This window comes from Manis javanica, chromosome 4 (assembly GCF_040802235.1).
Source record: "Manis javanica isolate MJ-LG chromosome 4, MJ_LKY, whole genome shotgun sequence".
Taxonomy (NCBI): domain Eukaryota; kingdom Metazoa; phylum Chordata; class Mammalia; order Pholidota; family Manidae; genus Manis; species Manis javanica.
Genome location: NC_133159.1, coordinates 33,779,654 through 33,801,826, shown reverse-complemented (window position 1 = coordinate 33,801,826; position 22,173 = coordinate 33,779,654). Strand labels below are relative to the sequence as shown.

The 22,173-nt window shown below is 51.4% G+C and overlaps 2 protein-coding genes and 1 long non-coding RNA gene across 9 annotated transcripts in view; 1 reads left to right on the top strand and 2 right to left on the bottom strand.

The window, feature by feature from the left end:
- Positions 1 to 4,736: 4,736 nt before the first annotated feature.
- Positions 4,737 to 7,958, bottom strand: TMEM125 (transmembrane protein 125). Of its 4 annotated transcripts, XM_017676084.3 has the most exons (4): positions 7,821 to 7,934; positions 7,290 to 7,311; positions 6,412 to 6,556; positions 4,737 to 6,190 (listed from the first exon to the last, which is right to left on the bottom strand). In XM_017676084.3, exon 4 carries the CDS (start codon positions 6,047 to 6,049, stop codon positions 5,390 to 5,392), a length of 660 nt encoding a protein of 219 aa, XP_017531573.2. In that variant the 5' UTR covers positions 6,050 to 6,190; positions 6,412 to 6,556; positions 7,290 to 7,311; positions 7,821 to 7,934; the 3' UTR covers positions 4,737 to 5,389. The 4 variants fall into 4 exon arrangements, with proteins under 4 accessions (XP_017531573.2, XP_017531572.2, XP_036858257.2 ...); XM_017676083.3 differs by lacking the exon at positions 7,290 to 7,311 and having other exon boundaries at positions 7,821 to 7,958; XM_037002362.2 differs by lacking the exons at positions 7,290 to 7,311; positions 7,821 to 7,934 and adding an exon at positions 6,855 to 6,970.
- Positions 7,798 to 21,454, top strand: LOC140848882 (uncharacterized). Its single transcript, XR_012130142.1, has 4 exons — positions 7,798 to 7,933; positions 11,114 to 11,405; positions 14,898 to 15,057; positions 20,419 to 21,454. It is a non-coding gene; the product is annotated as an uncharacterized lncRNA (long non-coding RNA).
- The window catches only part of CFAP57 (cilia and flagella associated protein 57), a 63,139-nt gene continuing 55,372 nt past the window's right edge, over positions 14,407 to 22,173 (bottom strand). For 3 of the 4 annotated variants that reach the window (XM_037002288.2, XM_037002289.2, XM_073233768.1), the window contains 2 exons: positions 17,747 to 17,879; positions 15,246 to 15,589 (listed from right to left, as the gene is read on the bottom strand). In XM_037002288.2, the coding sequence (XP_036858183.2) occupies positions 15,375 to 15,589; positions 17,747 to 17,879 (348 nt within the window). In that variant the 3' untranslated portion in view covers positions 15,246 to 15,374. Of the gene's footprint in view, positions 14,594 to 15,245; positions 15,590 to 17,746; positions 17,880 to 22,173 lie in introns of those variants that run through there. The other variant, XM_073233766.1, reaches the window with a different exon arrangement.

The following is a 22,173-nucleotide window of genomic DNA, read 5'->3' as shown; positions in this document are numbered from 1 at the left end:
ATCAGACCCTGTCCTAAGAGGCCTCTCTGGATTCCTGTGAGGAACGGTTCCCTCTGTGCTATCGAGAAAACCCCACCACCAACTGGGCCTGCTCCTCTGTTAATGCTTGCCTGGTCTCCTGCCCACTGTGGGCTCTCAAAGCTTTGCAGTCTTGCAGTTTTCTTGGCCAGATCCCCCTCCCGTTCTCCACAGCAGCTCTTTAGAACAGCTTCTGCCTCACAAAGAGGATGGTGGTTGGTCAGAGCCTCCCTCAACTTCCTGCTCCAAACCCCACAGATCTACCTTCCCATCTCTACATTCTTCCCTCTCTCCTATCAGATGGCACCTGTCTTGCCAATGGGTTTCAGCCCTGGGCAAGTTCGCTATGGATTCAATGTGACCAAAGAAATTGACAACAAACGTTCTTAAGGTGATAGGGTTATACCCAACTTTATTTCCAGGTGGCAGGTCAGTCACTAGAATCCCGTCCACTGAGAGCGAGTCTGCATACAGCAAGCCGGTCTCTGCCTCTGGGCCTCTGTCCTCGGTGCTGCCACCATTCCAGCCTCTGCTCTGCTCTCCTGCAGCCTTGCAGCCCTGCCACGGTATCATGCCCAGAGCACTGGGCGGAGCTCTTTTTATAGAGTCAACAGCCATGTAGTGCCCACAGGTGTGCAGTGAGCTAGCAAACCAGGGCCAGGTGAGAATCCTGGCCACAGGAACTCTCATTTTATCCACAGGACCATAAGCCCGATCCCTCCATCTTGTGCCCAGGATCCACCCTCCCCACCTCCCCACTCTGGAACTCTTAAACTAAGAACTGCCTCTTCTCCACCTTGTATCCAAAGCTGCTCTTTCTATCAACATTAGCCAGTCACATCTCTCATGTCTTAAAAAGCTCCTCAGTTAGTCACAGACTTGTGAGTCCCACCTTCTGGAAATCCATCCAATCTGTTCTATTCCCCTCTGTCCCAGCAGCCACCCCCTAGTCTAAACTGTGTCATCTCACATCTTGAGATGGCATTAATCAACCAGCTGACTTCCCTGCCTCCACTTTTGCCCCTTTTAATTAATAGTCTATGCTGTGGGCAGAATGACTGTCCTAAAACACAGCCCTCACCAGGCTGTTCCTCTGCTTAAAATCCTTCACTGGCTTCCTCTTTGCCTTAAAAAGCCTTGCCACCTGTTAAGGAGCCTCTGAAGCCCAGGACTGGCCCCAGGCTCCTCCCTAGCTGCACCCCTTGCTCCTGCCAGCTAATACCCATGGTCCACCACACAAACCCCTCACGGTTCCTCTCTCATCTCTGGGCCTGCTCCCGCTGTCCCCCTTTCTCAGGTACTCCTTCTTCTCCACCTCTGGCTTAGCCAGCTGCTTCTCATTCCTCAGAGTCCAGCTGAGATGGCACTTCTGGGGCTGTTTGCACATTTCTTTCTTCTTTGTCTCCCAAGGCCAATCCTCGGCTACATGCTGCAGCCAGAGATTGTCAGATCCTATTCTGTCCTGAGGGCTCCCCTGATTAAAATCTTTCATGTTTCTCAGTGTCTTGAGGACAAAGTCCAAATTCCTCAGCTGGGCTGACAAGGCCATTTGACAGACAGGTGTAAGGGGAGCGTGATTTGATAGGAGCCAAAACAAAGGCTTTTCGACACATGAGCCTCATTTTCTCATGATGAGGGAGGCCAAGTGGCCTGCAGAGAGTGGTGGTGGGGGGAGATGCTGGAGTGTGAAGGGAGTGAAGAGAGCTTGGGGGTTGCTATGGAGCAGCAGCTGATGGCAGCGAGTGTTGAGACCCAGTTGAGACTGGTGATGGGGATTCGCGGTGACACCAGGCTGCCTAGCGGTGGGTCTCTAATAACCACTCACTGTGAGGCAGCAGGTGCTGCACAGGCAGGTGGGTGGGCTCATCCGTGGAAAAGTTTTGGCTGGGAGGGTGGGACCAAAGGGCAGAAGGCTAATGAGCTGGGGGTTCTGTCAAGGAGTTGGTGAGATGATGGCTCACAGAACCTTAATGAGAGAGGAGGTGAAGACAGGAGGGGGCAGCTTTAGAGAGAGTGGAGGGGCCAGTGGATGGCCAGGCGCAGCATGGATGGGGTTTAGGGGGATGCTTGGAGCAAACAGCAGGCTGGGGGTGATGCTGTGGGGAGGTGGCTTTGGTGGATGAGGAAGCAGTAGCATTTCTGGCCTCCCCGTGCCTCGACCCAGGTCACACCAGCGTGTGTAATGTTACAGCTGGGCGTGTAGATGCTGACTTCCTCTGCCCTTTGGAACAGGCCCTCTGGGGACATTCTCCACCTGGCACCCTCTCCAAGAGAGCCGGAGGCTGGCCTTGCCTGCAGTAGCTGCTCTCCCAAATGGCTGTGCTACGGCCCATCCTGTCCCCCATTTTCTAGGCCCCTGTGTTAAATTTTCCTTTAGTGTCTTAAAAGAGATCATGTGAAAGGGTCTAACCCCATATCCTTTGAAAAGAAATAAATTTCTCTCCATATTTCAGGATGGAGAGGTGCTCTGTGGCCCTCTAATGGCTCTGGAGAGTTTCCTCTTGGAGGAACCCAGGGTGAGCGAGAACTTCTGGGACAGGTAGTGGAGGCCTCAGCAGGGACCGAGTCAGGGCCAACAGTGGACTGTGGCTTGGCTTCCCTTCTCTTCCCAGGTGTAGACGGTCCCCCCCTGACCCTCACATACACACGGCTACCTGACCAAGCTAGGCCTTTCATCCATCCACCTACTGTGTGCCTGGCCCGTGTAGTGACCAGGGTATATACAGACGAGCAAGACCCAAACTGCCAGGAGGAACTCCCTACCTGATTAAGGAGACAGGCACATAGAGAGGACTGCAGACTGGTGTCTGCCATCGAGGGCGTGGGCACAGAGAAGGGGCAACTCATTAATTTAAGGGAACAGAGTCCGGGAGGATTCCCAGAGACTGTGGCTCCTGGAGAACTGGGTCTGGAAGGCTATGAAGGCAAGGGGAAGGGAGAGGAAAGGGTGAAGGCACGGCAATAGTTCCGTGTGGTGGGGTCAGGGGTGTTTGAGTGGAGAGAGAGGCCAAGTCATGTTAAGGAGTCTGCATGTTAGCCTGCAAGAGGTGGGCATGGGGGCATGGAAGGATTTTAAGGTAAATTTGTACTTTTATTTCAGGATAGTGCTGAGTTGAAACCTTGAGAGCTTCCCAGGTATAATCAGAAACTGACTCCTGTACACAGAGGGCAGGGACAGACCAAAAAGGAGGCAGACCTGCCTAGAGGGGGAGGTGGCAGGTTTAATAAGCAAGGGAACTTACTTAGGAGGCTATCTTGGGTGGCCACAGATGTGTAGATCTCTGCGTCCACCCCTCTCCAAATCTTAGAAGTTTATATAGAAGCTTTAACTGAGTTGAGGCACATATACCATCCAGATGGTCTCAACACCACATCAAAAGCTCAAGGGCGTACCCTTGGGGCAACCTCTCGGAGCAGAGAAGGCAGACAGAACCCACATTCTAAGGCCAGAGGAGCAGGCGAGGGGCCTCGGATTGCCTGGGTCAGCTCATGGATCAACTGGTGGTTGTGTCCTCTGGGTGACCTCCCCCAACGCAGCCACTCTGGCTTCAGTGTATGTGTTGGGGTTGCATGGAGATGGGTTTAAGAGGAGAACAGAGCAGAAGCAGGGCAAATAGTCTAGAGGCTTGCTGCAGAAATTGGGCACAGACGCAGAGAGCTGTCTGGCAGTGAGCATGGAGGTATGGTGACCACATGGATGTCTGTGCAGGAATCCGCAGGAGCTGGTGGTGTATTTACTGGAAACAGGTGAGGAGGTGGTGAGGGCTGGCTGGGACCACTCCCAGGTTTCTAACCCAGACGCTGGGTGAGTGGTGATACCTCCAGGTGAGTCGGAGGAGGAGCTAGTTGCAGTAGAGAGGAGAGGGATTCAGTGTGTGGGGTGCCTGGAAGAGGTTCCTGCTGTGTTCGGCGCTCCTGGCCCTGCCCTATTCTTCCACTCACATCGCCCCCCTCCCTTGGTTGGCAACACCTTCCCTGAACCATCAGCTCAGTGTTTTCTCCAGGAGACTGCCCTGATCTTGGCAGCTGAAAGCAATATTCTCTCGCCAGAGCCTCTGTAGCTCTGTGTTTAATGCCTCTTAGGAGATGTGGCTGGCTTCCCTGGCTCCGCGTCATCCACACCTTGTGAAGCAGGAAGTGATGAAACAGTAATCCACACTCTTGATGCTCTTCCAGTGGAACTTTCTCCTTGCCACCAGGAAGTGTCCCTGTGCTTTGGAGGGGGAGATCCCTTCCAGGGCTGACCCAAGCAGGAAGTGACTCTTACCCCCCAGGAGGGTGGCAAACACCTCTTCCATGCCCAGGAGCCCAGAGGGAGGCCGGCTGGTGCAACAACTACGCAGACCAGGATGTTCTGGTTTCAGTGGTGGGGTAGGGAGCTGCAGCCTCCAGAGAAACCAGCTGCTCAAACCCCACTACTTAAGGCTTCATCTTGAACCAGGACATGAGCACCTTTGAAGGACTTAGGTCCCTCTCCCCTGCCTGTTCCCTGGGACCAGAAACCCACCACCTACCCAAAGCTGGGATCCCCACACCCCACCTCGCCTCCAGCTTCATAGTACCTGTGAGGAGAAGCCACAGGCCTGACTGAGGACACCTTCCAGGTACCTTTTGTCAGCCTGAGAGAGGCACAAAGTGTTCACTTTGGAAGGGGTGGGAGTTGGGGAAGGGGGAAGGAGGGGCCTCTAGGTGGGATGGTGAGACAAAGACAATAACAATTAGAGCAGCCACCACTTTTATTGCACATCTGCCATGTGCCCAGTCCTTCCGTACAGTCACTTGATCCTCATAACCGATGACCACGACCACCACCATGACTCAAGAAACTGAGGCTCCGAGAGGTGAAGTCACCTGCCCACCCCGAGCTGGGAGTGGCAGAGGGGGATTCCAGTCCAGGCTGCCATAGTCCAGAGCCCATGCGCTCCCCACTTCACCACCAGCCACTCTCCTCAGTGAGTGCTCATGGGCGCAATCTCTGGGTGGGCAGCACTCACCCCTGGAGGGTCCCTGGGGGGTATCATTGGGCAGGTTGGATTGGTGGAGTACTGGGCACAGGGGCCAAGAATCTTCAGGGATCCCAGACACGCCTCTGCCTAGACACCCGATATGGACAGGCAGGCTCTGACAGTTCCGTGGACATAAACACCCAGTTCCAAGCAGACACACACTTACACACACTCACCCTCCCGCGTGGACGTGTGGTTATGCACTGGCTCTTCGTCACACATCACATAACCCCTCTGAGGGGCTGGGCAGTGCTGGGAACACACTCGCCTCCACTCCCCTTCATGCTCACTCACTCATTCACACGCTCACATCCTGCACAGGTCTGTGGCTGTGGAGGCAGCGGGAAGGGCGGGCTCCGGCTCAGTCAGATGAGGCTGGCGATGCTGGATGTGGTCTCATGACGCTGGCCAGCAGACAACTGTCCTGAGACACTGAAGACACTGCCATTGCCACTGTGGTGCCTGTGGGTGGAGGGGGTGGCTGCGCAGATCGGGGGGCAGTATCCACTCACGCCCACCTGATACAGCAGTAAGCCCAGCAGCAAAAGCAAGCCGGAGGCAGCCAGGGCAATGCCGACGGACAGCATGGTGGACAGGGGCCGGGTGGGGCCAGGGGCGGCAGCCAGCCCAGCCAATGTCAGGCCGGTGACCAGCACCACCAGGCCACTGAGCAGCACCACAAGGGCATCGGCACCCCCGCCACTGCGCAGCAGGGCCACGTGGTGGGGCTGGCGTATGCAGTTCATGTCCTGCACAGCTGAGCTCATCAGCTGCTTAGCCAGAACCAGCAGGGCCAGCAGGCAGAGCACAGTGCCCGTTGCCAGCCGCCACTCACCTGAGCGGCTGCTGGTGGAGGAGAGCAGTGCCACGCCACCTGCCCCACAGCCTACCACAAGGCCCACGGCCACGGTGAAGCAGAGCACTGAGCGCCGTGGCTGCTGGGACCACCACAGCTCTACCTGCTCTGCCAGCATGTCTGGGGGCAGTCCCTGGCCCGGCGGGGCTTGAGCCTCTCTTTCAGACATGGTAGGGGCCAGGGCGGAGGACAGAGGTCAGTGTCGGAGGTTACAGGGTGCAGATCAGAGCCTGGAGCCCCCTCCACCTGCTTGGCATCTAGAGGCCCAGAGTCCCGCTTCTCTCACGGTCCAGGGTATGATCACCATCACCTGTGGGGGGCAATCACACTTGTTATCTCCCCTGCCCACCTGCCCCTCACAGTGTCCCTGGGGAGCCTTGGGAATGACCCCTGGGACTCCTCCCCAGTGCCCCCGGAATACCCCCTCTGCAGCACTGCCCCTCAGGAATGCCTCTCCAGGGACCCCAGGAGAGGTCCCCCTCCACAAAATACCCCCCGGCCCCCCAGGGAGCCCCTTGCCCAGCCCCTAACCTCTCTGGCTCTGGCTCTCTCAGTTGCCTGTCCCATCCCGGCTGGCTGGGGGAGCTGGTGCCACGGTGGACGATGGGATGAAGCGCCAGAGATAAAGCCTCATTCAGGATCCGACTCACATGGCCCCCGCTGTCACCACTGGCTCCTGAGGGGAGGGTTGTGGGGAGGGTGGGGGCTTGTGACTTAACCCTTCTGAAGCTGGCAGCCTGACCCAGAATCTCCTCTTTCAGGGCTGTGGCTCCTTCTCCGTGGGTAAGGATCTGACTTGCCCTCCTATTCCATCCAATTGTACAGCCAAGGCTGCTGGTTCCCAAATCCCTCTTTCTCTCAAACTTGACTCTCTTTCCAGAGAACCAGATCCATAAGTCAATTGTCCCCTTGATGTCCCATAATCACCTTTGATGCAAAAGGCCCCAACCCAAGCTTGTTATCCCAGCTCACACCTGCTCCCTTCCGTATGAATGCGCATCCGTCCACCGGGAGGCCACCTCTGAGCCCTCTTGGTGCCCAGCCCCTGCTCTCATCCCCACTGCTCCTGCCTTGTCCACTCCCTCCCCCACTCTTCTCCTCCTTCTCACCACCCCCCAACCCATTCCCCTCCACGATTTCTCTTAAGTGGTGCAAAGGGAGAAGGCTCTGGATTTGAACTCCAGTTGCAATCCTCCACACCCATGGGAACCTGGGCTTGGGACCTCACAGTGGTTTTATATTAACAAGTCCTTAGCAGCCAGTCAGCCTGACTCACACTGGGCAAACAGCAGCCAGGGTCCCTGCCCTCAAAGGGCCCCAGTTTACAGCAGGTGCATCCCTGGGATAAATGCTAGGTGTGGGTTAGAAGAGGGGCTGAGGTAGGGTCAGAGAAGCCCTGGTGAGCTTACCTCTTAGAACCTGCCTCCTTATCTGAAAAATGAGGACAGTAATGTTTATTTTGGGGTTGATGGGGGTGCAAATCCTTTAACATCTCCATTTCAGAATTTCAGTGAGAATTCTAGGGCCTGAACAGATGCCCAAACCATGCTTCTGGAATAAAAGAACACAATGTTCTCCCTTCCAATTCAGGGTAAGACCCGTTTTATACACGGGACCCCTGTTTTATGCAGGTCCTGATTCATTCCAGGACTATGACTACGTGGCTGTACCTGGTTCCACCCCTGATGGGGTGTCCATCCTGTGAAAACCCTCTGCAGGGGCTGCCCAGTGCACACAGGTGGGAGGTGGGGGAGGGCCATGGGCGGAGCCTTGGAGTCAGTCCCAGCATTCCCCAGTGCTGTGACTTCACTGGTCTGAAAGGGTTGCACAGGTGTGCTGGGACAATGGGGCCAGGCTGGGGGTAGGGTGGAGGTTCTCATGGGAAGAACCCGCGGGAGAAGGAGGGGGTGGTGGGGGTAGCGGGACCAAGGGGCACTCACAAGAAGCCTGGAAGTGCTGGATCCCATTCGAGCAGAGCAGCCAGGGCCAGGCAGGTGGTGTGCTCTAACTCCGTTTCCGGGGGAGGTGCTTCACCTGCCTAACCTGCACCCAGGTGAGCCCTGACAGGGAGGGGATCAACAGGTGTCTCCAAGGCAGGGCTCGAGCTGATTGGCTGACGTGGCACACAGCTCCTTCTGCTGGGCAGAGGCATTCCTGGGAAGGGAGGGGCTTCTGTCAGCCGCTGTTAAGGCTTGAGCACAATTCCCAGACCTGAGCAGTGGGAGGAAAATTGCTTTATCTGTCCTAGAACCTAGGACACCACCTGGCCCCCAGCTCCAACCCCACCTTCAGCTCCACCCCTGAACCCAGCTGCAGCCCCAGCTTCAGTTTCAAACCCTAACTAGAAATTCTAGCTCCAACTGCAGCACCTGCCTGACATGGCAGCCCCAACCCTGAATCCTGAATCGCAGTCTCTACCCCCAGTCCCACTTCCAAATATAATTCCAGTCCCAGCTCCAAACCCCAAACCCAAATCTGGCCGGAAACCTCAGCTCTGACTCCTCAGCCCAACCCCAAATCCAGATTCTAGAATTAGGTCCTAGACTGCAATGTCACCCTTGGTCTCAACCTGGACTCCTGTTCCTGAGTCCAGTCCCCAAATCCCAACTCGAAACACAAATCCTGCCACACTCCTTCACACGCTCACAAAGCCCCTGCCATCCACACCGACCTGCTGTTTGCCACTGGCTCCTGTCCTCCAGTTAGAATGCCTGTTGTTCAGTTCTGCATCTCTGCCCACTGCTCTGTCTTTCTAGTTGGATTTTGAACTCAGAGTTCCCTCTGCCTGAGATATTTACTGCTCCCTAGCCTCAGTCTGGCTAACTTAAATTCTTCAATTGAGATGTTACCTCCTCTAGGAAGTCCTCCCTGACCTCCAGGATGGTTTAGGTGCCTCTTTGGTTCCCCACAACTACTCTTGCTTCATGTGCTTTCATTGCTTTTATTACTTACCTGTCACCCCCCATGAGACATGTGGTCTCCAATTGGTGTAGTGCCTGATTGCTAACCATGGTGACCTCAGTAGCCAGCACTTTGCCTGCCACATAGGAAGTGATCAATAAAAATTTATTGAATGAATGTGTGACTGGTAAGTGCCGGGGTTTTGAGCAGGAAGCATGTGAGATGAAGCTGGAAAGATAAGTTTAGCCCAGGTGGTACAGGACCCTGAATGCCATGGTGAGGCATCTGGATGCATTTGAGGTACCCATGGAGGGTTCCAGAGCAAAAAGTGGCATGAGCAGGGCTCTGCTCTAATGGGTGGATCTGGTACAGAACACATGAACTCTGGATGGGCAGAAGAGGGGCTGTTTGGAGGTGGCTGTAGGCTGTCACTCATCTCGTGGACTGAGCCCCTTTTATGTCTCTTGCCCTCTTTCCTTCTGATAATGTATTAAATAGACAAGAAAAACAAAATCCAAGTCATCTTTCCACTATCAGCTTACAAAGTAATTCTATCTGTCTGTGCTTCTCTTTTCTTTGTTGTGTGGGGATGACTGGGGGACCCATCAGAATTCTAGAGCAGTACTGTCCAAGAGAAATGTAACATGAGCCACATATGTGATTGAAAATCTTTTAGCAACCACGTTAAAAAAGTAAAAAGTAACAGGTGAAAGTAATACATTATAATTTTTAATTTAATGCCCAAATATTGTCATTTTAATATACAAGTGATTAATGAGCTATTCCAGTCTTTTTTTTTGTATGGAGTCTTGAAAATTATATTTACAGCACACCTCAGTTCAGACTAGTCATATTTCAAATGTTCAGTTGCTGCATGTGGCTTGCACCTGCCTTACTGGACAGCACAGCTCCAGATAGTTCTTCCCCTCAAGGAAAGGTTAGGGCAGGCTGACTGCTGCGAGGCAGGCTGGATGTCAGGACAGCCATGTGGGTTTGCTACTTACATCATTACAAGGGTGTCCCCTGTCCTGGGTGGAGCGGGGAAGCAGAGTGCCTGGCAGGGCTCACAGACTGCATTCATCCTGCACCTCTGATGTTTATTTATCCTCCTGGTCCCAGGGAGGGCCCAGTCCCAACCAGAATCATGAGCCACCCCTGAGAGAGCTGGGGCAAGGGAAGTGGGGAGATCTTCCTTTCCCTTTTCCCTGTGGGTTTGGAGAGGGCAACTTTTTGAGTGGGAGGAGCAAAGCCTAAAATCCTCAGTTTAAACTAGATTGGGCAAATAGACTGGGCAAATCTTTGTTCTCTTTCTGGGTCTTACCAAATAACTTGGAGTTAAAGCCTCCTTGCAGGGCTGTTGAACTCTGTACCCAAAGCAGAGGTTGTTGGAACAGCTCACATGGGCGGTAATGAAGGCAAGGAGGAAGAGTTGGCAGTGGGCACAGAGTGCAAGGTGTGGATGCCAATGGGTCCATTAGCTGGCCATTAAATGGTGGGAGAATGTAGAGAGAGACCCTGGCCCAGGCCCCCCAGTTCTGCCACATCCCCACCTCAGACTATTCTCAGCATGGTAGCTGGAGTGATCCTGGTATGAAGTAGGGCAGGTAATGCCGCCGCTCTCCTTGAGGCCCTCCAGTGACCCGTCTGACCCGGAGAAGCAGCCGAAGTCCTCCCAGGATATCAGAGGCCTCTCTGAGCTCAGCCCCTGGGGCCTCCCTCGATGCTCTTGCCTGGAGCCTTGTCACTGGATGTTCTCTCTGCCTGGGATGCTTCCATCCCTCGCAGCCCTCTCCCCCACCTTCCTTCAGCAATGTGCTCACACGTCCCCTTCTCAGAGCAACCTTCCCCAAAACTCCCTACCTACCCCCTGACCCTTATTTTATTTCCTGTATTCTCATGTGTTTCTCTTTAGCACTTGTCACTGTTAAATATAAATATGTTATCTATTTTTCTTATCTATCTGGAATATTGTCTCTCTAAGATGTAAGATTTGTGAAGAAAGAGATGTATGCCTGCTTGTTCCCCATGTATACCCAGCTCCTAGGACAGGTCTGGCATATAATAAGTCTCATTGAATGCTTTGTTGAATGAATGAATAGTGGAAAGAAAACTGGTTTGGAACTAGATGGGTCTTGCAGTTTCCAGTCCCTGCTCTAGCTGTGTAATCTTAGAAAAATGGCTTAAATGCTATGTGTTTCAGTTTCTTCATTTATAAAATGGGAACAACAGTACTTAGTCTATATAGTAGCATATGAGAGGATTAAAGAATAAAATTCATTCATAATTTATTAATTAATTCCGGTATACATTTACTGTTTTTCCTCTCGGTCAGGCATTGTGCCAGGTGCTAGAGACATAGTGGTCAGCAGAGGAGGCACCTGTCCCTGCTATCCTGAAGGGCAGTCTGGAGATTAACCGGTGTAAAGCACAGGTGCCACACCAGGTCCTGGTGGCTCCAGGCACTGTCCCCTACGCCGCGCTCCGTGAGTGACAGCTCCCCCAGAGAGACATCTTTTGGAGGATCTGCTCTGTTCACAATGACCATCTTCACCGCAGAGATGAACCCTAGCAACCGAGATTATCTTTTGCAGACCTCTGCTCTGGGTATAGTTGATTGGCTAGAGGTAAGCTCCAGACTTAAGCTAGGCCAAAAATATTCTTTTTGGCAATTTAAAATTGGACAAGTGATTCCATTTCAGCCTTAGGGCATCTCCCGAGGAGATGGAATTTACCCTCGGCCAGCTGAACTGGCCCTGGGAAGCTGGTCTGCAGAGAGCATCAAGGAAAGAGAGGGAGAGGGGGTTCCAGCAGTGCCCCAGGCCCTGGTTCAAATCCTTCTTAAGGCCCAGTTATATCTCTACCCTGTGATTCCGTGAGACACCCCCAGAGCCAGATAATAAGCTCCCCCTTTTGGCTTACACTGGCTAGAGTGGTTTCTGTTACTTGTAGCCAAAGAAGGGCGCTCATAGCTCCCCTAAGAACTAAATCTTATCATCCCAATTTAATACACTTACTAGAGCCAGTGCCCACAATAGGTGCTTAGTAAGCACTAGTCTATACCTGCTGCCTCTGCCAAGTTGCACCTGTGGCACACATGAGATGAGCCGTAAATACAAATCCTTGTACGTGACCAGTCATTGTAGGTGACAAGGAATGCTAGCCTTTCCTGTTGCCTGGCACACAGCAGAATTACTCCCTTACAAATCTGCTCTCCAGCCCAGCCCACCTCAGGGCAGTCTGACTGCATTTCACATATGCTCAAAGCATGAGCAGGCACCTTCCAACCTCTGATAGTCTAGGGGAGCTCAGGGAGGATGAATCCCACCCCTGGTCCTGACATGCCTTCTCTCTCACCTCTCACTCCAAATCCAGAGTGATGATTGCAAAGGGGGTTCTATCTGGATGTGCAGTTATTCCCAGTTTCACTAGGGCCTGTCAGGTGCTTCCCAGGACCAGCTGCTTGGCAAGGGCTGGTCATGTATTATGTAAGAAGCAGTGGGGCAGTTTTGGTGCTGATTACAGAACCTCCTGTGGGGCAGGGTCTCTGGTGCTGAGAGAACAGGATGGCAGAGGAGGGCAGCTAGCCCAGGTCACAGCTGATGCTAAAGACCCTGGAAGGGCAGGGGAGCCAAGAAATGTCTGGGCACAGACAGAGGGCAGCTCCCACTGGCACCAGCTGTCACAGCAGAGCTGGATGAGACCCCAGAGCTCAGCAATGGGCAGCAACTAGAAGACAAGAGCAGAGTCGGTATGCTGGTGCCGGCTACTGGGAGACCAGTGGGGTCCCAAGGCTGGGGGGTGATTGCCAGGCCCAGTCCATCAGTGAGGGGTCAACTGGCTGAAGGGACCCTGTGAAGGAGGATGTGGCATCAGTGGGGTGAGAACCCCTCTGTGGAGTCAGGATAGGCAAAATGAGGGAGGTCCCGGATGCAGCAACCACCCACAGGTTGATGTAGGAACACAGAAGACAGAGTATGGAGAGGTCAACCAAGAGCCAGACAGTTGCCTTTCTTGTTGTAATGCCTGTGCCTGCTGTTAGCTTCAATTGTGGAGGCATCCACTTCAGAGAACACAGTGCCAGCCACATGACCATATGTGGCCACACAGAGCCAGGCCACCTCCCCGCGCTGAGGCTCCCTGTTTTAGAGATCTCAGTTGATTTCAATAATCAACCACCTGGGTCACTTTTCCTCTAATTCCTGGGCTTTAAATCCCTGCTCTTATGTTTTTTTTTAATTGGACTAAAATTGATATACAATATTATATTGATTTCAGATGTACAACATAGTGACTCGATAACTATGTACATTACTAGATGCTTGCCACACTAGTTGTAGTTATCCTGTTATCATACTAAGATACTACAATACTATTGATTATATTCTCTATGTTGTACTTCCATTCCTATGTCTGATTTTATAACTTCCAGTTTGCAATATAATGAGTCATAAGAAACACATATTTGGTCATTCATATGACCAGATATATACTTCCCAGGTGTATTTGGTCTTTATCCACAGTTCCTGAAAACACCACCGCAGTCTTAAAGGTGAAACGGGTGTTTTGTCATGTTAATGAGAGACTTTTGGACCCCTGCCCAAGGGCAGGGGCTGGAAGTGAATCAGCCAGTGGCCAATAACTTAGTCAGTCATGACTGTGTGATGAAGCCCAACCAAAAACCCTGAGAAGAGCTTATCACCCTCTGCTCTTCTTGGTTGGATCCTGCTTCTCAGTCAGGGAGAGTTTTTAGACTTGGGGAACCAGAACAACTCCACGTGCCACTGAGCCAGGCCCCAAGCTCCATGAGGACAGAAGCTCCTTTATTGGGGACCTTGCCCCATGTCTCTCTTCATCTGGCGGTTAACTTGTACCCTTTATGACACCCTTTATTAAACTGGTAAATGAAAGTGTTTTCCTGAGTTCTGTGAGCCGCTCTAGCAAATTAATCGAACCTAAGGGGGAGGTCGTGGGAACCTCCACTCTGTAGCTGGTAGATCAGAAGCACAGGTAACAGCCTGGGGTTTGTGACCAGCATGTGAAGTGGGGGTGGAGGGCAGTCTTGCAGGATGGAGCCGTTTACCTGGGAATCTGGTGCTGTGTCTGGGCAGATAGCACCAGAATTGAGTTCTCTGATACCCTGCTGGTGTTTAAGAATCGCTTGGTGTTAGTATGTGTGGGGAGACCCCCTCCCAGATCTTTAAACACAGTGGAATTGGGTCCGAGAACCTGATTGAAGTTGCACTACTATTACTGCTGTGTATAATATTGCTACTGTTGTGCGTATATGTAGGGAAAAAACACACCATTGCATTTGGTGTCAGAGGAGTGGAATTAGAACAGTTTATACCTTTCTATCCCCTTCTTATGTCTTAAATCCACCAATAGAGAGTGAGCCCTAGAAACCCTAGGCCCCCATTCTTGACTCCAATAAAAGCAGAACCCCAGACCATGCTCTCTCCCCCACCATGACCACGCTGTGTAGCTCCAGTATGCTGCGTGATTTCCAGGTCCTGTAAGTAACCTTTATTTTTCAAAATTTCTTTTTCAAAATTTCTTGATGATTATTGCTGAAGGGGCCCTGAAATCATAATAGCCCAAGGGCTGATCCAGCCACAGCATTGATTATTGATAGGCGAGATGGGCATAAAACAAGATTGTACCTCTGGTGCCAGATTGAAGCTGTGCTCAACCCTGAGCAGCTGACCTTCTGGCTGAGGTGCCAGGCTCTGCTGGGGTGGGGCTCTTCCATGGCCAGGGCTTCAGCCTCCACCTTAAAATACTTGTTATTTGGGTGTTAGAAGGTGTCTGGCCTCTGCAGGTAGGAGAAGACAGGGACATCTGGATTCTATTCCTTTGGTCTTCAGTCCATAAGAAAGTACCTTTCCTGGTATGTGTGGCTGGGTGACTCAGTATGGGGCCAAGAGGAAGAGATGCCCCCCAGAGAGTGGGGGAGTGGGACAGAGCCCTGCAAGAAAAGGATGAGTGGCATGGAGGTGGGAGAACTAAGGGCAGAGCTCTGACCATAGTCCTAACAACAGGGCCAGCAGATGATGGGAGAGTTGGGGGAATGCTAATAACTTTGCCATGTTCGTTACTTTATTCTTATCTTTACACAGATGTAAAAATCTTCAAAAACCTTATTATGTTTCATAAAGGAGAAGAAAATGTGGGAGGCTTTTCCTGGTCCTGCCTTGGCCGGCAGAGGAGGAAGCCAGGTCAGAAGCAACAGGCAGTGCTGCTCAGGCCGGAGCAGGCAGCCCTGTCCTTGAGACTCAGGTGAGGGGGGCACGGGCAGCCAGCCCGGGCCTTGCAGGAGCTCTGCAGGGACAGGTAGCCCTGTGTCTGGACAGGGACTGGCAGCAATAGCTCTGGATGAGCTGCAGCCCCCAGTCTCACGGGGCCCCTCTTTCCCTTTCCCCCTCCCTGGCTCCCTGGCTCAGCAGAAGGCTGGACACAGCTGTGGGCAAACACCTTTATTCCGACCATGTCCTAGGTTCCCCAGAGCAGGAGGAAGAGGCTGGAGTGGCCTGTGCTAGTGGGCCTGGGGACAGAGGCTGCTTCCGGTGTGGCTGGAGCTGGCTCACCAGAGGGGTTCACTTGGTCTGCGGCTCGAAGTCCACGTCTTCCCTGGGGAGGGAAGGAAGCCGCGTTCCAGCGAGGGGGTGGAAGCCGGGGACCTGCTCTTGCTCTTGAATCTGGTCTCTGAGGCGCTGGATTTCCTGGCGCTGCATTTCAATGATTCTCCCCGTCTCTTCTTGCTGGTTCAGTCTCACGGTGGGTGCCACGCGGAGCGTATCTTCACCGGGCACTGGGAAGGACAGAGCAGTACTAACTCGGGGCTGTTACTGGACAAGGGCAAAGCCTTTTCAAAACCAGCTTATCCTCTCTTCCTCCCTCCCTGTCCCCCAAACATCTACTGGGGTAGACACCCAGTCCCAGATGCTTGGGATACAGAGACGAGCCATTTCATGGTCTAGCAGAGAGGGAGAAATGAAGGGACACATTTCAGAGCAATAAGGCAAATGCTGAGCATGACCTCAGCCCAGCCCCTGCCTTGAGCCCCCAGTCTGCCTGCCCCTGGCCACTCACTCATGTTCCTTGAGGACTTTCGCTGAGACTGTCAGTCACTCTCCTGTCCCAGGGGCTGCCGTCAGCCTGGGCATTCCTAATGTCCATGAAGGTCAGTTCTTCATCCATTCCCTGGCCTCACAAGGCTGACCTTTCTGCATTAGTGTCCTTGGCCTCCGTGTCATGTTGGCACCCACCCTGTGGCTTCCATCCCTCATGGTGCCGAGGACCCTGCATCTTTAAATCCCCCACTGTGGCACTCCTCTCTCCCATTGCTACAGCTCAGTATGGCAGTAGGCCTTATCCTCAAGACACCTGGTACCCGCCAGACATCTTTAGAACTTTTCTTCCTGGATAACTCCATTTTTACCTACCAAATCTAAAAGGGTTCCCTGTAGATTCACTCCCTTTTCTGTCCTGTTAGACCCACAGTGAGTTTCTTCCGCCATTTCCCTGACTGCACCCTTGGTACTCTAGAAGTTCTGTCCTTCTGTCCATGTGCCCCACCCAAACCTGAGGTAGGTCTCAATTGATTATTTGCTAGGATACTTGGGTATATTTGAAATACTTTTTAAAGAGCAGTTTTGCAATTATTCACAGCCTCATCTATGGTTCCCCTTCAACAGAAGTCAATTGTCCAAGAAGTCAATTGTCTTGGTTTGTTTAACTCATGCTGTGCTCTCGTGTCAGTTCTTTAGAACTAACATTGCCACTTCAGGTCCTACCCAGAGGGTTTACTCCTGTCTCAACTTGTCTTCAACTCTAACAAAAAAGGCATATGAGATTACAACATTTTATATATAGATATACATGATTTTGTAATAGTTTAAGGCTCATGAGAAGTTAGGAAAATTGAGCACAGAGGGCTCCTGTGTATGTGTCAGCCACTGTCCCCCAGTGATAGTATCTTACATAACCACAGCACGTGAGGCAACTGGTGCTTGAAAGACCCAGTCCACAGCCGTGAGATGTTTCAAAACTCATCAAGGTTTCTAAGCTTTATTCCTGAATGTAACGACCAGAAAACAATATATTTGAAACTCACTGGCTTCGTTTCTCCACAGACATGCTTTACATTCTTGGTTTTTTTGAGAGCCCAGATAGGAAATGAATACCTAAAGAATGTTTTCTTTTTTTGTCTGAAAACCTACAGTTAAAGGTCCAATTATGTTATTCAACACCCCTTTCGTAAGGGTCCATGTGGTAAATTTCTTACAGAACTTATTCCCAGGGAAAGGTTTGTTTCTCTAGAAAAAAAACACTTCCTTTTGCCATAAATGAGAACTGTATAAGCCATTATATTTTGTTCCCTTTTTTTTGCCTTGCCCATCAGAAATTCAGAGGAACTTTAAGATATAATTGCAGTAACTAACCCATTTAGTATTTCTAATGTTATTCTTTTCCCTACCCTTTAAATAGTTTCTGATCTTTCTTTTTGTCTTTAATTGTATAGGTCCACAATCCCTTATCCACAATTCTAAAATGCAAAAAGCTCTGAAAATGGAGAGCATTTTATAATTTATGAAGTTCAGCATGAATCTTCATATGTTTCACTACAGAAGTACTAAGGTGTTTGATGCCAGGACACTGCCCTGGACTCCACTGGGGATGTTATGTAATACACAGTATGTAGTATGCTCTTTCTGAAACCTGGAAATTCTGAATTCTGAAACCATAGCTAACCCAAAGGATTTTGGTCCTGTGTGTGTTTGTCCATGGTAAGGTCCTTACAGAGAGCAGGGTTATGGTTCGGAGAGGAACCCAGAAGGCAAAGGGGAGGGTGTGACCCGATACAGGAGGACACTTGACAGAGGCAGCCTTGAAGGCCAAAGGGAGGGCTGCTCGTGGCTGCTCCCTTGATCCCAATGCCCATCTCCCGTGGCTATGGTGACATTACCTGTCTCTGGAACATCTTGTGGTCGGAGTTTCCTGGTCAGTTTCAGAGCTGCTTCAAGGTCATAGACTTGGGATCGGGTGAACTTCAGCTCCCTGCGGAGCTCATTGATCTCCTTGATCAGGGAGACATTTTCCTGCAGAAAAGAAGATAGAGGGAGTGAGTGTGGATGCATCAGTAATCAGTGGGCACAGGGCCTGCCCTGGCCTGGGGCTGCAGGTGTGAGGAAGGGGTGGGGTAGGTCCTGGACCCAGATTAACTCTCGGGTTCCTCCATCAGGTCTGAGTCTTTATCCTTGCTCATGGATCAGCCTCTTGAGTTACCAGCCAACTAACCTTCAGGTAGTTTCTGGCAGTGTAAGATGCTGACAGTGTGCACCACTCCCATCATCTGGGCTCTTTCCAACATCAACAGTTAACAACAATGGTTCTCTAAGCACTTTCTATGAATTTAAGGCATTGAAGAATCATAGTAACCCTATGAGGAGATTCCATTACAATTACAATTTTATAGAAGAGGAAACAACATAGAGAGGTTATGTAACTTGCCCAAATTACAAAAACAGCAATAGTAGAGTCAGGATTCTGACCCTGGCAGTCTGGCTCCAGAGCTCTTTAGTACTGTACTTTATTCACTTTTTCCCATTCATTTGTTGAACCTACATTTATACTTTATCTGCCACATTCCTGGGATGCAGACAGAAATAAGACGTGGTTTCTGCCCTAAGCAGCATACCATTTAGTGAGGGACACAGAAAAGTAAATGGATAAATTAATGTTTGCTACATCCATTAGAAGTTCACTCCTCTTGTTTGTGTTCAACTAATATCTGTCCATCCACCCACATGATGTTTACTGAGTACTTATTTGTGCCAGGCATTGTGTTGGTCCTGAGGTATACGGAAAGCAAGACCTGGCCTCTGCTCCTGAGGAGTTGAGGGTTTGGTGTGGGGTCTGGCAGTTTGGCAGGGTGGCCACCTTGCTGTAACGGAGGAGTGGGCACAGAGGAAACATGCTTGGCCCTGCCCAAAGGACCGGGGTGGACTCCTAGGACCGGGCCCTGGACTGAGACTGCAGAAGTTACCAAGGTGAGAGTAAAGGAGTTCCCATACAACTGGAACATCAGGAGAAAGGCAAAGAAGTATGACATGGCTCGTGTGGGGAGCTCACAGCAGTTCTGTATCACCGGGCACAAACTGACGGGCACAGAGAGGAGGGACGGTGGAGAGCCTGCTGGGGGGAGGGGGCAGTCTTTTCTCCCTTCCCTTCCAACACCTCAATCCACTGCCTTCCTTTTCACATTCAGCAGACACCAAGGGTGGCCCCACAGCATCTCTGTCATCAGGGACCCAGAGGGAGATTGGCCACTTTGCTCTCAGAGCACTAACAGCAGTGCCTCCCCTGTGACCATGCAGAGGAGTCACCTATGGGTCCTGTTCAATGCAGCTGCTGAACTGCCAGGCCCATTGTAGCAAACATTTTGTGTATGTTACCTCCCTAATCCCTAGAGCGACCTTGCCAGGAAGGTATTCTTAGCCTCATTTTCATATGAGGAAACTGAGGTGCTCACTGGCTAGGTGGTAGAGCTGGGATTTGAGTCCCAGAGAGGCTGCCTCTGAGGCCTGCTTCTTTCTCACTGCTGCCTCCATGCCCTTCTTTCCCACCTCACTGACGTCACCCCATCCCACCACCTCACACTAAGATGCTGCATTTCTAACCAGCTCCCAAGAGACGCTGCCGCTGGTCGGTGGGCCAGACTATCCGTGGATAGCAAGGCCCTCGAGGGTCTGAGTACCAAAAAAGGCAAACGCAGGTCAAATCTACATAAAATGGACCTGTGCCAGGAACAAACTGTGCTTCCACTTGGGCATTCTCTCCAGAGCAGTGACAGCAAGCCCTGACAAGCACTTCTCTGTTACGTGGGCATGCCTGTGGAGCCCAAGGGGGAGCAGGGACTGAGCTGGAGACACTCCAGCATATTCTTTCCCCCCAGAGTGTCTTAAGCATGTCACATATACCTTCAGATTTTTAGTATATCACTTAATTTCAGTATTCCTCATTTTAAAAAACTCTCTCCTTAGATAAAATGCCCAGTTATTGCCAATCCCTTGTCTTCGGCTCAGCTTTATGCCTGTTTTTCTATGAACTCAGCACATTTTCTCTCTCTGACCTTTTGAGCTTTTAACCAACCCAGGCCTTGCAATGAGTCTCCCCCATTTCCTTTCCAGATACTCACCAGTAAAACCCTCTTCTCTTCTCTCCCCTCTGGAACCTCTCCATGCCCACTTTATGTCATGACATAATCAACCCAGTACAGATGTACTGGGATCTAAGACCTCGGGCTCTGCCATGCCTGTAAGAGGCACTCAAATAAATATGTGTGTAATGGATGAAAAAATGACTAATGCAGTGGACACCAAAGTGAATTAAGACAAGATTCTTACTAATAAGGAGATTACAGACCAGGGGTAAAGGCCAGACAGGAGACCCAGGGAGCCTCAGGAGAGCTGCAGGGAACACAGCGGTACCCTGCTCGCTCAGGGCTCTCATTTCTTCTCTTTGTGGGCGTCTTGTAGTTTAATTTCTCCTGCTTTCTTCAATAAAGAAATAATAGTTGGGATAAAGATTAGAGACTGAAAGTACCACTTTCCCAGACTCCTCTGTTCACATCTTTAGGTACTGCTTCTGGATCCTCACCATCCATTTTGTCACTGAATCCTGTCGATGTTGTGTCTGACCTGCGTCCTGTGATCGCCCTTTCTGCCGTGATTGTAACCAACACTGAGCATCTCTCCCCTCTGCTACTGCAAGGGCCCTCAGTGGAGTGCCTGCCCCGCTTCTCCCTGCCCCTCCGCTCTCGACAGCTGACACCAGGATTGGGATTTCTGGCTACTTTTGGTGTTTGAACAGAATGCTTATTCCTGACTCCACTGCCAGCCTTGGGCACCTTCATGATGCTTGCCACTTAAATGGGCCTCCAACACATGACTCAGCCCTAATTAGAGTGTATTGAGGCCCATGACTCAGTGCAGCCTCATTTCCAACTCTCTTTGTTTGCTCAATCATTCACTCATTCACAAAAATCACTTGAGACTAGTTCTGAAAGCCTGCTGGCTATTATGCCAGACATGGGAGGTCCAGCCTGGGTCCTATGCGGAGGTGCTGTGTGAGTCTGAAGAGCAGGGACCGCCCAGTGTGGGGAATGTCCCTGAGGAGGCGGGGACCGGGCACAGGTTTCAGGCCCTGAGGGAGCAAGCAGAATTTGCTAAGGGCTTGGTGATGATAATGATGATAATGAGAGGAATCATAACTTTGAGGGCTGACTGGATCCCTGCATTGTAGCAAACATTTTGTGTATGTTACCTCCCTAATCCCTAGAGCGACCTTGCCAGGAAGGTATTCTTAGCCTCATTTTCATATGAGGAAACTGAGGTGCTCACTGGCTAGGTGGTAGAGCTGGGATTTGAGTCCCAGAGAGGCTGCCTCTGAGGCCTGCTTCTTTCTCACTGCTGCCTCCATGCCCTTCTTTCCCACCTCACTGACGTCACCCCATCCCACCACCTCACACTAAGACGGCCACCACAGAAGCCCTCCAAACGGTTAAGCTGGGCTCCCTAAAGGGTGCTTCCCGGGGAAGGAGTGCTTTCTTGGGTGTTTGTGTTCTAAGGAGTCCAGAGGTCACACTGAGGTCAATTGTATATGCTCTGGGTAACTGTGCACTAAAAATGTGAACACAACAGGTTTGCTGAGCCTTCTGTTTCCGACCCCTACAAAAACCCCTCCAGTCCTCCAGGCCCACCCAGCTCCTCTGCTGCAGGGAAAATCTGCTCTGGGCTCCATCAGGTGCCAGGTCTTGGGGTATGTAAGACACTGGCTGCGGGATGTTAAAACCATTTACATAGCAAGCCTTCTAAACAAAGGGGCTATGCTGACTGTGCAGGGCTGCCTTTGGTCGAGGGGGACGCCAGAGAGCCAAATACAGGAACTGCCTCGGACGGAGCTTTCAGCCCAGAAGGGAGAAGGGAAGGGAATGCCTACAGTACCCCCAACTGGCCTTCCCTGAGATGACACCCTTACGAATAGGGCAGTGGATGGCAGTGTGGAAAATTCAGGCAACAGATTTATTCCTTGAACTTGGTTACCCTGCATCAGTGGCATGTTTCTGGAATCCACAGCTGGTGGAGTCACCATCAGCCTAACTGCACAAATGAACAATTTCTCTGGTCCTCTTCCGACCTTCTTCTCATGTTTAACCTGGCATTTTACTTTTACTCTGAAATGTCTTTTGACATCACAAGGCCTTCTTATCTTCCTTTAATGCTGTTTCCTGCCACATGCCTCTCCCCACCTTTCCACCCAGACAATCGAATTCACCTTTCAAAACAGATAACACCCCTACCTATTTAAGAAACCTTAGGTGGCACCTGCTTT